At 46.5% G+C, this 16,534-nt stretch overlaps 1 protein-coding gene across 2 annotated transcripts in view; it reads right to left on the bottom strand.

Annotated features, from left to right (window-relative positions):
* WDR91 (WD repeat domain 91) overlaps positions 1–16,534 on the bottom strand; it is a 30,901-nt gene that overhangs the window by 11,877 nt on the left and 2,490 nt on the right. For both annotated transcript variants that reach the window (XM_053609407.1, XM_053609406.1), the window contains exons 4-11: positions 14,890–14,972; positions 13,752–13,882; positions 12,407–12,572; positions 6,563–6,721; positions 5,681–5,874; positions 3,917–4,067; positions 2,537–2,631; positions 2,213–2,381 (exon numbers count right to left, since the gene is read on the bottom strand). In XM_053609407.1, the coding sequence (XP_053465382.1) occupies positions 2,213–2,381; positions 2,537–2,631; positions 3,917–4,067; positions 5,681–5,874; positions 6,563–6,721; positions 12,407–12,572; positions 13,752–13,882; positions 14,890–14,972 (1,148 nt within the window). The remainder of the gene's footprint in view (positions 1–2,212; positions 2,382–2,536; positions 2,632–3,916; positions 4,068–5,680; positions 5,875–6,562; positions 6,722–12,406; positions 12,573–13,751; positions 13,883–14,889; positions 14,973–16,534) is intronic.

Raw genomic sequence — 16,534 nt, forward strand, 5'->3', positions numbered from 1 at the left:
AGGTCTTTTGAATCCACAATCAAAATTTATAAGACCGAAAATCAGGCAAATGGAGCACACACCCACAGAAACAGCAGAGAGCAGAGTGAGAGGCACAAAACTTGAGCTATTAGAAAAAGACAGAATGTCCAATGAGAACATCCAGTATGTTCATCAAAATAAAAGAAGGAATTGAAAATATAGATAAGAGCTAGGTGTGGTGGCTCATGCCTATAGTTTCAGTGACTCTGGAGGCTGAGGCAGAAGGATTGCTGGAGCCCAGGAGTTCAAGGCTATAGTGAGCTATGATCACAGCCCTATATTCCAGCCTGAGCAACAGCGTGAGACCTACTCTCTAAAACAAAAAAAATATGGTTAAAAATGGGAGGCTGTAAACATGATAAAGCAGATTTGAAAAATGAAGTTGAGCCTCTAAAAATGAGAAATAACTGAAATTAATATTCTATTGATAATAGATAGGGTCAGTAGACAATTAGATGTAGTGGCAGAGAGAATTAGCAAACTCATAACTCTGAAGAAATTATCATCAAGAACACATCAAAGTGAAACAAAAAAAGAGAAAAGTTCTAGCACATATGTAATTGGGAGTTCCAGAAGGCAAGAGTTAGTTTGACTCAGAATTTTCTAGACTTGAACAAAGACACAAATCCTCTGATTCAGAAAACCAAACAAATCCCAATTGGGACTTTAAAAAAAACAAATTTTAAAACTTAAAGATGAGAAAATCCACATCCAGACATCAAGCTAGCAAGATCTTAAAAGCTGCCAGAGAGAAAAATGACAATTGACAAAAGAATGCCGGTTACACGAGAGGTAACTTATCAGTTTCAGCAAGACAGCAAAAGGATCTAACCAAGTCATAGAGTAAGGAGAATCAGTGTGCAATCTAGAAGGCAATAGGAAAATACATATACTATAGTTCCATTGCTATGAAGTTAGAAAACAAGTTAGAAGCAAAACCTAATTGTTAAAATGTAAGGCAACAGTAAGCCACAATTCAGACAAATTCTCTCTGTAGGGGGAGGGAGATGGCGATTGCGGAGGGGCACACAGGGCTAAAAAGCATTGGTAATGTTCCACTTTAACTGTGGTGGGTACATGGGTGTCCATTTAACTGCTTTTCTTCTCAATATATCATATGCCCATGATTTTAATATTCTTTTGGATGTATTCAATATTTAATTAAAAATTTGGGATCACAAGTGAACAAAATCATAAATTGTAATAAAAGCTTTGGCACAGAATAGCAAGAAGCCAGGAACTAAGAGAGACTGAACTGAACTGGTGGAGATGACAGAGGACAGGGCCATAGGAGGGCCACCAGAGACCAGCCTAGAGCATGTTTCTGGAAATGCAGGCCGTGTTCAGACTAAAATGCTCTGACAGTGTTTGCTCATGGACTGATCGTGTGAGCAGAGGGAGGATGGGCCCAGAAGATCCCCAGTTTCTAAGTGGAATGCCTTTCCCAGGTGAGGAAAACTGCAAAAGGAGAGACAGATGTGGCAGGGGGTGGAGACTAAGAATTCAGGTGTGGCCCTGATGGTCTGAGAGCCTTCCCAGTGGGAACACAGGTCATTTCTACAGGCAGGCATGGGAAGAAACAAGCTGAACATCTGGAACATGGCCCATTTGAAAGCAGGGACCCTCCGTGTGTCCAGCAGCATCAGGAAATAATGTGTTCAACAGAGCCAGCCACACCACTTGTGAGCAATGAATCTAATCATTTTAATGAGCGACATCTCTGTCTTCTAAACAGGTGAGTTTAACATTATTAAATCTCTCTGGGGTTTAGGGTGGCAGGTGCAAGCATCTATAACTATTCTGGGGGCAACACGTCTTGGCTCTGAGCAGGGTAGACAGGCTGTCTGGTCAGCTGTCACTTCTGAATATGCGTGTGTCCTCACCACTGCTGGTTGCTACCGTAATTCTCACACAATTGTAAGTTAACAGGGCATCAGGTGGCACAGTCCTCTCCCAAAAAATGAACAAGAGCCCTCTGGTAGGGTCAAGGAGTGACTCCTAAGTTAGTGGCAGAATTCTGAATGACGTGAGTTGCTAACAATCTGCCCAACTGCAATCTACTATTTTCAACAGTTAAACTTTTTAAAAAATCGGAGGAAACCAAAGCAAAAAGAGGGGAAGAAATTCCTCAGAGACACAGGTGAGCAGAGACAGAGCGCCTGTCACAGGGAGACCGGGGGCAGGCCCGTACCTGCTGCTTCATGGTTTTCGTGTCCCACAGCAGCAGCCTGCCAGGAACCTGGTTCATGCCCTTGCTGCCGAGGTCAGGTGCTGAGGAGTCCACCTGGGAAGTGAGGCTTGGGGCTGCAGCCGAGCAGACAAAAGAGGCCCCGCTGGGGCTGCACGCGAGGGACAAGATTCTGCAACACACAAGGGCCGGGGTCAGACGCTCCTCCTGGCCCCAGAGGGAGGGTGCACTTTGGCTCTGAGGCCAGATCCCGTTATAGGACATGGGGCACCAGGCCCTACAGGGCACACTCAGCAGCCTGAGGCCTTGTGGGAGCCTCTGGCTCACCTGGGCATATCATCGTTGATGCTGATTTCACAGAGATTCTTCTTGGCTTCTGTGTCATAGAGACGAACCGTCCCCACACCACTGCCCAGCAAGAGCTGGAACGACAAGGGGCAGGAGGAGAAAAGGACAGTGCGTAGTCAGCCTGGTTAGGGGCATCCTCAGAGGGGCGAGGATAAGGCAGGCTATAGGGGTGAGGTGGCTCAAGGGAAATCTGTCTATAATAGACCCCACTTAAAAATTAAATAAAGACATCAGAGCTGACCTTGAACAGAATGCATCTGTGGAATGGGAGAAATGCATCACTTGGGATACTCCTGGGAAAGTTCTGGTTGGTTACATGAGACCCCCTGATCATCCCTTTTTTCAGTTTTAAACCCTAGCTGTTCTAACTCTTCCTTCTCACTCCCGATCTATCCACCGCCACACCCTGGGTACTGGCCCAGCTGGTCCTGGAGCCTGGGGCCCACCATTTGCCTCTTCAGGGGACACCTTTGGCTCTGGGCCTGTAAGATGAAAGGCCTCCAGATGAAAAACAAAAGATGTTATTCTTGCCTTTAAGGACTTGTGATTTATTTGGTGAAAAGCCTGAAAGATAACAAATACCACCAGAAGAAAGAGCCAGAAGTGGGCAGCGTCTATGGCTCTAAGGAGCAGAGTGCCGGCCCCATATGCCAGAGGTGGCGGATTCAAACCCAGCCCCGGCCAAAAACCGCAAAAAAAAAAAGAAAAGAAAGAGCCAGAAGCAACTCAGGTCTGAGAGCATCTACTATGAGGGTTAGGGAGTTTGAGACCTCAGCATTCAAGTGGCAAACTGACACCCATACAGGAAAAGCCCTGAGATCTTAGACCTGAGGATAATTCCTCCAGCTGCCAAAAAACAGGGTCACCCCTTGGACTATAGGTATGATTCTCAAAAAAATGGAGCAAAAGAAAAAAACAATAAAAGTTTTCCTTCCTTTCCTATAAATCCTGTCTCAAATATTAGAGTCCAGAGGGAAAAAGAACACTGTACTCTTCCTGGGGCCCATGAGACCCATGGGCACCACAGAAAAGGACACCCTCCCCTCACCAGTATAAGCCACTTCCTGCAGGGCCTGGCCGAGTAGAGCTCCTGGTGGGCAGGGAGAAAGCTGAAACCATGGGTGGAAACACAGACATGGGGGCCAGCAGCCAGGTGGGCCCCAGGCCAGACCAGATATAGGCAAAAGCCATGTTCTCCAAGAATCCCCTGTGGCTCATTTCAAATCTTGTCAACGAGTAGCCTCACTGCCATCCCAAAATAGAAGGCTGTTGGGCCAGTCCTAGATGTGTGGTCCCTGAATCCCTGAGTAATTCTTCAATTTGGATGGCAAAGCACACTGACAGGCCAATGTTACTCACCAGTCTGTCCCGCTTGGTGGCCCATTCTAAAGAGAGCAGTGGTGACTTGGAAATGGAAGAAGCTTTGGTCTGCATGATGGGGTTGAAGGACCACACTTTGATGACCCCATCTACATCTAAGCTGGCGACCCGCCTCCCAGAGCAATCCACCCTGCAACAGAAGAGATGGGAGCTTTATTAACATCCTGGCTTAGTTCCATCCTCCTCAGCTAGTGCCAAGATGATGGCACCTCTGACCTCCTGCCCCCCACTGTATTGAAAATAATCCCGAGAGGCCTACTCTCAAAGGATAGGTATAGACTATTTCTGGAAATAATCGTTCATTCATCTAAGAAATATTTCTCAAGTGCCCATCCTAGTCAACACCAGGCAGAGAACCGGGGGCAAGATTCACGGGGAGCTGACCTCAGGGCACTAGCAGGCGGGGGATTCAGAGCCTCTCCAGTCACATCCAGAATGACTGAGGGCCCCCAAAAGTCTGTCAAAGCTGTCAAACAAGAAACCCACCTATCTTCTGAAAATTACTCTCTGTGAGGGTTTGTTCTTAAAAGGTCATGCTTTTACCATGTTTAAGTAAAAACTTACAAATGGTAAATATTGGGTGGCACCTGTGGCTCAGTGAGTAGGGCGCCAGCCTCATAAACCGAGGGTGGTGGGTTCGAACCTGGTCCCAGCCAAACTGCAGCAACAACAACAAAAAATAGCCAGGCACTGTGGTGGGTGCCTGTTGTCCCAGCTACTCGGGAGGCTGAGGGAAGAGAAAGAGCTGGAGGTTGCTCTGAGCTGTGATGCCGTCGCACTCTATCGAGGGTGACAAAATGAGACTCTGTCTCTTTAAAAAAAAAAAAAAGGTAAATATTTACCTAAAAGTACCAATATAAAGCAAAATAAAATTCAGTGAGTTTTGGTGGTTGAAATAAAAGGTAACTTGGTCCTAAAACTCAGAAGAACACAATCAGAAAGGGTAGAGAGGCTGACCAGTCTAATGACAGCTCAGAGCAAGATCCCTATGATTCTTTCGGGGGTGACCGTGGCCCTCCAGGGCCCATCCTGCCATCCGCACCACTATCCTCACCCATCTCTGCTGGGCCACAGCTTCACATGCACTGCCTGAACAGCCAGGCTGCTCAGAGTCTTCCCTGGCTGGAGGCTGGCCCCACCCACACCTCCCTGCAGTGGTTGATGGAGTGGTGCTCCCCATACTCCTCCTGCCCCAGCCCACACCCACCTGCTGTGCATGATGGAGAAGTGTTGCTCCCCATACTCCTCCTGCCCCAGCCCACACCCATCTGCTGTGCATGATGGAGGGGTGGTGCTCCCTATACTACTGCCCCAGCCCACACCCACCTGCAGTGCATGATGGAGAAGTGTTGCTCCCCATACTCCTCCTGCCCCAGCCCACACCCACCTGCTGTGCATGATGGAGGGGTGATGTTCCCTATACTCCTGCCCCAGCCCACACCCACCTGCAGTACATGATGGAGGGGTGATGCTCCCTATACTCCTGCCCCAGCCCACACCCACCTGCAGTGTATGATGGAGGGGTGGTGCTCCCCATACTCCTCCTGCCCTAGCCCACACCCACCTGCTGTGTATGATGGAGGGGTGGTGCTCCCTATACTCCTGCCCCAGCCCACACCCACCTGCAGTGCATGATGGAAGGGTGATGCTCCCCATACTCCTCCTGCCCTAGCCCACACCCACCTGCTGTGTATGATGGAGGAGTGCTACTCCCATATTCCTCCTGGCCCCGCCCACACCCACCTGCAGTACATGATGGAAGAGTGGTGCTCCCCATACTCCTCCTGCCCTAGCACGATGAAGGGCTGCTCTGGGCGGACTCCTCCCCCCTCAGTGCCTGCTGCAGGAACCCGAGTCAGTGGTTCCACGGGCTCCATGTGGAGCTCTGGACAGGGTTCTGCCTCTGTGCCACTGGCTTCCAGCTTCTTCTCTGCACACTGTCATAAGAAAGCAGGGGACAAGTCAGCTGGGGGTCCCCCACACTGGAGCACATTGCAGGGTATCTAGGCCACAACTCTCCAGGGGCTCTCGGTAGGCAGAGCCTAGGAGAGCTCTGAGCTATGAGGTGAGAGCAGCGCTGTGCCCGCCCAGCAGAGTGGGGGACTGTTCCTCCAACAGCCCCTTCCGGAGACTGTGTCCCCACAGGCCCTGCTGAGGGAGAGGCCCTGTCACAGCCAACAGGACTCAGGACACACCCGCCTTGTCAACAGCAGGCCAAGGATAATAAATACTGCACAGTGGGTGCCCACTGTGTGGCAGGCACTGTGCTGAGTGTTCTGTAGCTTTTCTCTCCTTTAATCCTCCCCAAACTATGTGAGATACTATTATTTACTTCATTTTACAGCTGTGGAAACTGAGACCAAAAGAAGAAGTTAATACCTTGCCAAGGTCACACAGCTGGCAAGGGGGAGGAGACCTTAGATATGTAGCCAGGTCCATCAGAAGCAGGTCAGCCCCCTAGTACCTATCAGCAAAATACAAACCCAGACAACCAAAGTGCATTAAAACCAATTAGGCAGAAGAGCTCTGCTCAGCAGCAGAACTCAGGAGAAGTGGAAGAGGCCCTCCACAGTGCTCCTGGGTAGCTACACTGATGTCCCCAGGGGCATTCAGGACCTGCCATACCTGGGAAGTGGTGGTAGAGAAAAGCTCCTTCCTCTCCTTGCCATGGTCCTGCAGGCGCCGCTGCCGGTGCTGTGACCAGCCGGACTCCCCAGTGGCCAGCCCACTGAGGAGGCTCTTCCCATCTTTGGCTCCAGATATTGGGTCTTTTCCCTTAATGACCTAGAGGACAAGAAGCTGGCTGGGAAAAGTCTTTTCCAGTGTCTTCCCAGGCCCTAAAAACTGGGCTGGTAAAGGGAAGAGAGTGAGAGTCACAGCATGCATGGCTTCTCTACCCAACGGCTCCCAGGTAAGGTCCTCTCTGGCTGGGCTGAGCAGGGGGGTTAGAGAGTGCTGGCTCGGCAGGAGAGTGAGGTAGGAGAGTGTCTGGCCTTCCTCCTTTCCATTCTCTAGCACTAAGAGCAGGACAGGTCACCTGAGGGCCTCATCCTGCAATATCTCCCATCTGGAGAGAGAGAAAACTATTGACTCTCCTTAAGAGGGCAAAGCCAGCACCTACAAAGCCACTTGTAACACTAACACTTCTCAGAATATGACACTGAGAAGTACTAAGGCAACATTTCCCTCACAAGTCAAGATGGCAAGGAAGGTGTCTGGTCTAAATCAGAACTGTTTTTATAACGATAGGGTTATAAAAGCAGAGAGACAGACCTAGGCATGACTTATCAAATCCTGTTTAAAGCAGAGAAGATCTTCTCCTTAAACTGTATCTAAGTCATTAAGGATAAACAACCACAAAAAACAATAAGGTATTAAAATCTCTCCACAAAACCTACTTTATTAAGTAGATTATGTCTAGCTATAAATGTATATAACTTAAGTAAATGTCTACTATGATACACCTGTTAATTCAAAGTTTTATTTTGTTTTAAAGGCAAACATGAAAATCTTAACTACTGGCTTCATATATAATAATATAACATTACAGGACTGGGCAAGGTGGCTCATGTCTGTAATCCTAGCACTCTGGGAGGCTGATGCTAAAAGATTGCTTGAGCTCAGGAATTCAAGACCAGCCTGAGCAAGAACAAGACTCTGTCTCTACCAAAAATAGAAAAAGTTGGCTGAGGGTGGCTGGTAGGAGCTGTAGTCCCAGCTATTCAGAAAGTCTGAGGCAGAAGGATCACTAGAGCCCAGGAGTTTGAGCTTGCTGTGAGTTATGATGATACCACTGCACTCTAACCATGGCAATAGAGTAAGACTCAGTCTAAAAAAAAAAAGGAAAAAAAGAAACAAAAATACATAACATGTCAATGGTCTCAATTATATTCTATCATACTCTGCTACAGTTCAGGAGAGACTGTAACCTTTATCATATCATTTGACCTTCTTCTCACTCTGAAGATTGATATAAATTGACATCCAGGAGGGATAACAAAGCCTCAGAGCTTGCCAAGCAGTCATCTAATTTGCTCTTCCCTGAAGCAACAAAGCCAACTAGGAAACATGCCCTCATAACACAGAAATTACAGACTTAAAGACTGGCTCTTCTCCCTCCTGCCAAGATCCACGGGAACATCCCCCAGGGCATTGGTTATCACCACTCAAGTCTTCATAGCTGGGAATTAATGTGATACTAATAACAGTACAAGTACAGAAGTTTGTGGACACTTGGCTTTCTTTACATTACAGCCAATTAAAGGTTATCTCTATCATAAGGTAATTCCAACTTGCAGTCCCACGGCTCACGGAGTGGGTGTGAGAGGAGAGGGACTTCACGCTGGGGGAAGGATGGAGTATGAACTGAGGGCTGCCTGAGTCTTGCAGCTGCCTGGCTGAGGCCACTCTTGATGCGCCCTCCCCACTACTGCAATTAGAGAACCCAGCAGAGCGTGGCAACTGTGGTTCTGCAGTTCTTTCCCCCTTTTTCTTTTTTTAAATTTTGCCCCCAGACTCACCCTCAGAGTCTAACCAGTACATATTACCATCTCATATTTTGCAATAAAAATGCTATGAACATCTTTGTGATAACGAGAACAGGTACAGGAACCCATCACAGGCGGGCAAAATGCCAATGTGAGTGAAATTCGCCGTCTATGAACAATATCTTAAATAGGAAGGTCTAATCATTTTACAAATTGCTCATTTAACAAGAAAATACAGTCCACATTATGTTATGTGTTTATTCCTTCATAGTAAAAAATGCACATAATAAAGCATGTAGACCTTTCTCCTGCCCCATTAGAGGCATGGTGGGGTAGGAGTGAGAAAAAATGTCTACATGTTTTATATGCAGTGACAAAGCAATGTGGCTTATTTAAAAACCAGTGTCATTGCACCCTGAGTTCAAAGTATTATCATATCACAATCACAGGATGTGCCTACCATTTGGTATAGTGAGAGAGCAAATTTGGGTATCAATTGTAGTTAAGGGACTAAAACATTACAATGTCCCCCTAAAGAAAGGGGCCCAGGATGTGAGGGGTCTGGAAATCATGCCATAGGGGCAAACAGTTGAGGGAGGCAGAAAAAAAGAGTGCTCAGCATGGAAAAGATAGGAAAAATTGTCCTATACAAGATTTATTCTAGGGAGCTCCAGAAAACAAAGCTAAGATTGGTGAGTATAAGTTATAAAGAAGTTTCAACTAATATTTAATAGTTTTCTTTTTCTTGCTTTCTTTTTTTTTTTACCCTTGGTAGACTGCTGTGGTGTCATAGCTCATAGCAACCTCAGACTCTTGAGCTCAAGCGATCCTATTGCCTCGTCTCCCCAGTAGCCAGTACTATATGCACCCACCACAACGCCCAGCTATTTTTAGTAGAGGTGGAATTTTGGTATTGCACAGGCTGGTCTTGGAACTCCTGAGCTCAAGTGCTCCACCCACCTGGGCCTCCCAGGGTGCTAGGATTACAGGTGTGAGCCACCATATCAGCCAATTTAATAGTTTTCTAACAAGCATACATATTCCCACTGTAACAAGCAGTGAGCACTGCATTAGTCCAGACAACATGCTTCTATATGCAATAATAGGAGGTTGGGCCAAATGACCTTTAAGCTTCCCTCCAACTTTAGAATTCTCTAACTTTCTTGAACTTCAAATCTAGTTATTGTTAGAATTCAAACATTATCTACCATCAATATAAAACAGGTGCTGTCATCGGGTCTTTCAGACTATAGATAACTGTCACCTCCATCCAGGAACTGGAAATTTTGCTCTCGGTAACCCCATCTTTATTTAATTATATTTTAGAGGCAAGGTAAGACATGTTTTGCTATAAATTACACATTCTTAACCTCATCTCTTTATTGTAAACTGCACAAAAATTTCCAATCCTATTTCATCTTCACCATTTGACATAGTTCCTGAATGCATAAAGAGCATAGCCATAGGGCTAGCCCAAAAGAAGCTGTCACACATTCTTAGTAAAGCATCACAAGAATAGACAAGTGAGAATCCAATATAGTCAATTCTAATTTGAAGGCAGTAGATGGGCACCCGTAGCTCAGTAGTTAGGGCTCCAGCCACATGTACCAGAGCTGGCGGGTTCAAACCCAGCCAGGGCCTTCTAAACAAGAATGACAACAACAACAAAAAATAACCCGGCACTGTGGCGGGTGCCTGTAGTCCCAGCTACATGGGAGGCGGAGGCAAGAGAATTGCTTAAGCCCAAGAGTTTGAGGTTGCTGTGAGCTGTGACACCACAGCACTCTATGGAGGCAACATAGTGAAACTCTGTCTCAAAAAAAAAATGAAGGCAGTAGATGACTTAATGCAAGGTGGGGGATAGGAGAATGAGGGGGCAGGGAGAGGGGGGAAGGAAGGAGGTGGAGGGGTCATGGTGTATGGCACACCACTTGGAGGTGGGACACAATTATAAGAAGAACTTTACCTAACAAATGCAATCAGTGTAACCTAATTCTTTGTATCCACAATGAATCCCAAACAATAAAAATAAGTAAATAAATAAAAACAGAAGAAGCTGTCTCTGTTTTCTTTCATTTTAAGTTCAGGAAAATGAATTTCATAATTTCAAGCTCGTTCATTTCATGGACTCAACGCGCCATATGCCAACTTTTAAATGTATAAAACATTACACAGTGAGAGCTCCAGAGAGCAAACAGTACAATCTACTCAGCCACATTCCACAGAATTGCAAAATCCTAGTTTGAAGATGTGAACTTTCCAAAAAAACATTCCTAGGAGTAACCATGATTGATTTTTAACTACTTCAGCCCTCATGCATACTAAGATTGTAGTCATTTTGTGTTAATGGCACTTCAGGTCTCAGAGCTGACTCAGGCGCCCAAGCAAGCCAGAACTTACAGGAATACAACTTCTACTACAAAAAATTGACTAAGTCCCAGTCATTTGCCAGGCACTGCCTACACCAAGGGCCCTGCTCCTATCACCTCCATTAATCCTGCCCTGGGGAGTAAATACTATTATTATTATCCCGAGGAAGTTTAAACAACCTGAGCACCTATGCCAAACAAGGAGCCAGAGCGAAAAGGAAAGTTTTAGGCTGGGAGCGGCGGCTCACTCCTGTAATCCCAGCACTCTGGGAGGAGGTGGACTGCCTGAGCTCAGGAGTTCCAGACCAGCCTGAGCAAGAGTGAGACCCCGTCTCCAGTAAAAATAGAAAAACTGAGGCAAGAGGATCACTTCAGCCCAAGAATTTGAGGTTGCTGTGTACTATGAGGCCATGGCACTCTATCCAGGGTGCCAAAGTGAAACTCTGTCTCAAAAATTAAGTAAATAAATAAAAGTAAAATTTTAAAAGGAGTCCATGCTTTTCCTGATCTGGTGTCTTACTCAATGTTTCCATCTCAACAACAACACTAAACCCAAGTGCTGTGTTCCAATGGCAGCTTGGAGCAGATCCTGCCTCCCTGGATACAGCCGGCAGCCCCAAACTGCTACATCACTTCCCATGGGTCTCAAGCCAAGAGTGGCAGGGAGGAAGAAAGGCTTCCTTTCTGCAGACTTACTGTATCTGTAGCTAATAAAAACACCTTAAAAGCGAAAGTGTCCCTATCCAAGCAATAAAGTGTAACCCTGGAGTCTGTTCAACTTTCACTCTGGCAGGTGTTCCTGAAAGCAATGAATTCTGACAATCTCTGCTAAGAAAACTACTTAGTGGGACACCTGGCTGTTTTAGACATAAGCTGACATCAAAGAAATTCTTTGCAATCTTCCATAGAAGTAAAAAATAGTGAAAATCCTTTGCGGAATCAGCAAATACCAACTTGCCGGTGAAACATGTGGATTCAAAGGTAACTCTTTAATTTTCTCTTTAGCCAGACACTACTTTATATCATTAAAATTTCAAAATTCCAGAATTGCTTGAACTCACATTTGAGCCTCCAAAATATAGTCATAAGCCCAGGTGAGGGCATAAGAAATTTATGAAAAGGGTAACCTTTAAAGACCACTTCCTGTCTGTCCTCAGCTATCCACTACTTCAACCACAGTGTCACAGACTTTGAGAGTTGGCACAGGAGTGCAAGCAGCGGTCAGAGGAGAGCAGCCACTGGGGTCAGGAGACCTGCGTCTGATGTCTGGCACTGCCTTAATCAGTGCACACGCATCTGCCAACTCCCTCAAACGCCACAGCACTTGCAATTCTAGCCAGCGGCAAGGATGGGGGCCCTGGGACATGCGCTAGGTGGGTTTTCCTCCTGGTTCTCTCAGCTCCTCCACTGTAGTCTTATCTATATTCCCATTTTGCAGAGCTATCACTTCATGAGGGGAAAGGCAGGGAAGCAGGAACAAAGGGAATGAGATGTGGCCAGGAAACCAGTCCGAAGGGGAGGGCAGACAATCTGCACTTGACAAGGAGGTCTGGTAGCACAGTGAGATGTCAGGGGCTCTGGGCATGAGTTAGGAAGGCGGCACATGCACTTACCTGACCACTGACAGACTCTTTCTTGGCTGAGCTCTGAGCCTGAGAGGGCCCCTGGGCAGGTGCCAACCTGGAGGGGCTCTTCTTACTCTGAGGCAGCAGCGAGGACAGGAAGCCCACTCGAGGTGAATGGGAGAGGGAGGCATTTCGCTGGCTGCACACCATGGCTCTAGTCAAGAGCATATACCACAGGGTCACTGGAGTGTAACGTGGGAAAACCAAGGACACAGACCTCTGGGGCTATGGACAATGCTAATGACCCAGGGCCCTAGCTGGATTCAGAAGCCTGGGCTTTAAGGCAGCATTATCCTTAAGGTATCATTTCTTGTACAAAGAGAGCCGGCAGCTTATCTGGCACAGCAATGACATCTGCAACTCTTCTTTGAGGACCACAGCAAAGCTCAAAGCTATCTCGTCTGAGAGCCACTGGCCACATGTGCTAATGAGCACATGAAATGTGGTTAGTCTAAATCAGGATGTGCGGGAGGTATAAAATACACACCGGAATTCAAAGACTTAGTGTGCAAAAAGGTGTAATATTTTGTTTATATTCATTACATATTGAAATAGTTGGGACGTAATGGTCTAAAAAAACACTAGAACTAAACTCACTTGTTTCTTTTTACTTTACTAATGTAGCTACTAAAATTTTTAAAATTACATCTTTTGTTCACATTGGTACTTCCATCAGCTCAGAAACTAGAGCAGTTTCATTTGGTGCAATATTTGGCTACATGTAGGTCTAGATGTGGAACCTGCTGTCTGGGTTTGCATCCTGACTCAAATGCTAACTGTGTCACTTGTCTGTGCCTGTATTTCTTCAATCACTATTATTACCCACCACCTCTGGCTTCCACTTTGACTAGCTGTTTGTACAGGTCACTCAAATACCTCTTTCTCAATCTGCTTACCTTAAACCCTTGACAGGTGTATGCTTCTACTAAGGAATGCAGCCAACCCGTGGGAGCCCATCTTTCCATATACAAGGCACAAAACTCCCCAAGACTTTACAACAATGGTTGTGTGTGTGTTTATTTATTCAGGCTACACATATCTGGATGTGCAGGCCTCCAACAGAGCTGTGCAGTTCCCCCACCCTCAAGCTGAGGCAGAGGTCAGAGGTTGGGAATATCTCCTAAAGGACTTAAGAGGCCATGAGGGCCTTACTCACAGAGCTTTGTAGCAAGAACTGTGTGCCAAGGAGGCTCTGTGGCAATGCTCCCTCAGCAAGCACAGGGGGGCCACAGAGAGGCAGGGTCAGAAGGAACCTTGAGACTGAGAAGACAGAGGACAAAGGCAAGGAGGGAGCTGGCTGCCCTCCCACCCACACACCCTTCTGCACACTCACAGTTCTGAGTCCCCCAGGCGGTCCATATTGGAGACATAAGCAGGCAATTTGTGTTGGACCAAAGCTTCTTCCTCTTCTGGCTGCTGCTCCTCTTTCCTCAGTCGGTGGATCTCGGCTTGCAATGCAAAAAGCTACATGGGGGTGGGGCTGAGTTAGCCGATGAGGATCTCAGGTAACTTCTCCTCTGCCAAGGAAGATTTCTAGACACCACACGTGCAAACCCAACCTCACTGCCTCAAAGTGCCACTTGCCCTCAGCCTTAAGGTGCTCATCTTACTCTCTGCTTGTTGAAACTTTGGGAAAAATGCAAAAGTGGCTGCTGGTACTAGACTACAGCAAGGTGAAAAAACCAAAACCATTAGAAACCCAAAACCCACTTTTTTTTTTGTCATTTCACTTGCTTCCTTTTTACTATTTGACTCGCTTCTTCCTGAATTCACTGAGAAAAATAGCTCCACCCAATCCTGCTTTGCTCTTTGGAATCTTACAAAATCAGGCTTTGGAACTGTCATGGAAAAAATTTTTTTAAATGAATTTTAGCAGTTTTAACATTTTTCCTGAAGAAAGTTACAAATAGACGTACATACCCTTAAACCAACTAAAGCCCCATAACATGAACAGTTTATAATATTCCTTCTCCTGACGATACCACCTGTAGAAATGCTCCTCAGGCAAAATGTAAAGGGAAATATGGCCTCTGGGTCAATCATCTTATCAAAGTAGAAAAACACAAAGCTGAGTAGGAACAATTAAATTAGATCTGGATTGTAAACTATATGTACATGGCTATATGTGAAAAAGGATGGGGAAGACAAAGGGACATAGGAGAATAGGCTAGTTGTAAGGATGCCTGGGTACATGGGGTCTTTTTCGCCTTAAAAGTACATTATTGTAAAAAAAAAAAAAAAAAGTACATTATTGTTACTGCATTGTTTATGCTATATGCATGATTTAAAATAAAGATCTCACCTCTGCTTTTCAAAGACCAAAGTCTTTAAAACCCCAGACTTTCTGGTGACTCACATTCATCTGAGAATAGTTCAGCCTTCCTATTTAATCAGCCCTCCATTGCCATTACCTGACTTCATACACAAAAAGCAGAAGTACTTCCCTAGAAGCAAGCTTATTTACAACAAACCTTCTGACGCAGAACTTCATTTTCTTCTTGAACTTGGTTGGTCCTCTGACACTCTGCATCAAAGTTCAGGATCACAGGGACTGGTGCACAAAGTTAAAGAATAAGCCTGCCTGCGAAACGTTTGAAAGTCCTTCCCAACCACTTGACACAGCAGCAAAACACTTGAAGGTGAGACACAGAGAAGAGTACAGAATCAGTGCTGTGGGCTGATCCAAGCTTTGGGAAACACTCTCTCCCTGTCGCTGGGCCTGTCACTCTAGGTCTAGCCTGATTCTGTTCAGACAGAGTCACAGACACATGACAGTCAGCCTGCCCTACCCACAAAGAGGATATAAACTTAAACCTCAGCATTTGCTCCCAAAACCAAAAGTAAAGAGATAGTATCCAGCAGGCTTCCCAGCCAGTCTAAGCTTTATCGAAGTCAGTACAGGCGTTCAGCTAAAAGTGACCCTGGGGGCCAGTGGCTCCACAAACTTGCAGACAGCAAGGCAGAAGGATCAGCCACTTGGCTTCCCCCTCTCAGATTGAGCTTCTCCCTGGTTTAGACCGGGGAGGGAAAGCTTTTCACAGATTGCATGGCCATAAGCCACCCCAAGAACATCCACGTTCTAGCTTAGGGTATCGGTCTTTCCCGACTGCCTCAGACAGCTTTAGTTAGGAAAAAGCAGAGCAGATGGGGCCTCAGTACTGGGGTAGGAGACTGTAGCTCAGATGTGTGTGACCTAGTTCAAGAGCAAGTTTCCATCTCCCTAGAGAGCCCACAAGGTCATGCTGGAGAGCCCTCAGGATAAAGAGAGGCAGCAAGGGGGAGAAATAAAGAAGCTCTCGCAAGGGCAGAATTCACACTCATCCACAACACAGTAAGAAAGGGTAGAGGCAGAAAAGGCACCCTTCCCCCTCCACCAGAAAATGTTACTCTCAGAGTCCAAAACAGATACCGTGGGTAGGCCTCTACAACGCCCAAATTTATCAGTACTTCACCAAGCAGCCCTATTCAAACCAGACTCCCTTCTCCTCCCCCAGATTTCCAGCCAAGAGAGCACCAACAATGGAGCATGCTCCAGGCCCAGAGATCTTAGGCTTTCCAAGACAAAATGCACATTCATTAGGTTGTAAATTGCCTACATTCTCATTCTCTCTCTTGTATATTCTTAAAGCTACTCCATTGTCCAGCAAGTGAGGGACACTGAGGTCACTATCAGAGACGGTAACCCAAACACAAACACAGGCAGAAGTTCCAACATGGTCATGACATAACCAAGAAGTGTTTTCATCTGCCACCTAATCCCAGCAAAGGCAACTGACATCCCCAGGGACATATGTCAGGCACCGAAAGGGTGCTCTCAAGGCTGGCCACTTTCTACAAGCAGCATCTGCCTCCCACCCCCTGTGCCCGCTGACACAGCCCAGCACCCAGCTGTGGCCACCATCCCCGCCCATGCATGTCAGCTATTACTTCAGCAACACAGTGTCAGAAGACTTATGATTCCCTGGCCTACTGGCAAAAACAACCACAATCTGTCCAGCCCCCTCATGTGACCCAAGACAATGATCCCTGGGCATTTTGTAAAAGAAATGGCTGCATCAAGAGCAGCAGGCTACTGATCACAAGGCCTGGATGCCTTGGGCTGAGCCCACAGCCCCA

This window comes from Nycticebus coucang, chromosome 11, assembly GCF_027406575.1.
Source record: "Nycticebus coucang isolate mNycCou1 chromosome 11, mNycCou1.pri, whole genome shotgun sequence".
NCBI classification, from domain to species: domain Eukaryota; kingdom Metazoa; phylum Chordata; class Mammalia; order Primates; family Lorisidae; genus Nycticebus; species Nycticebus coucang.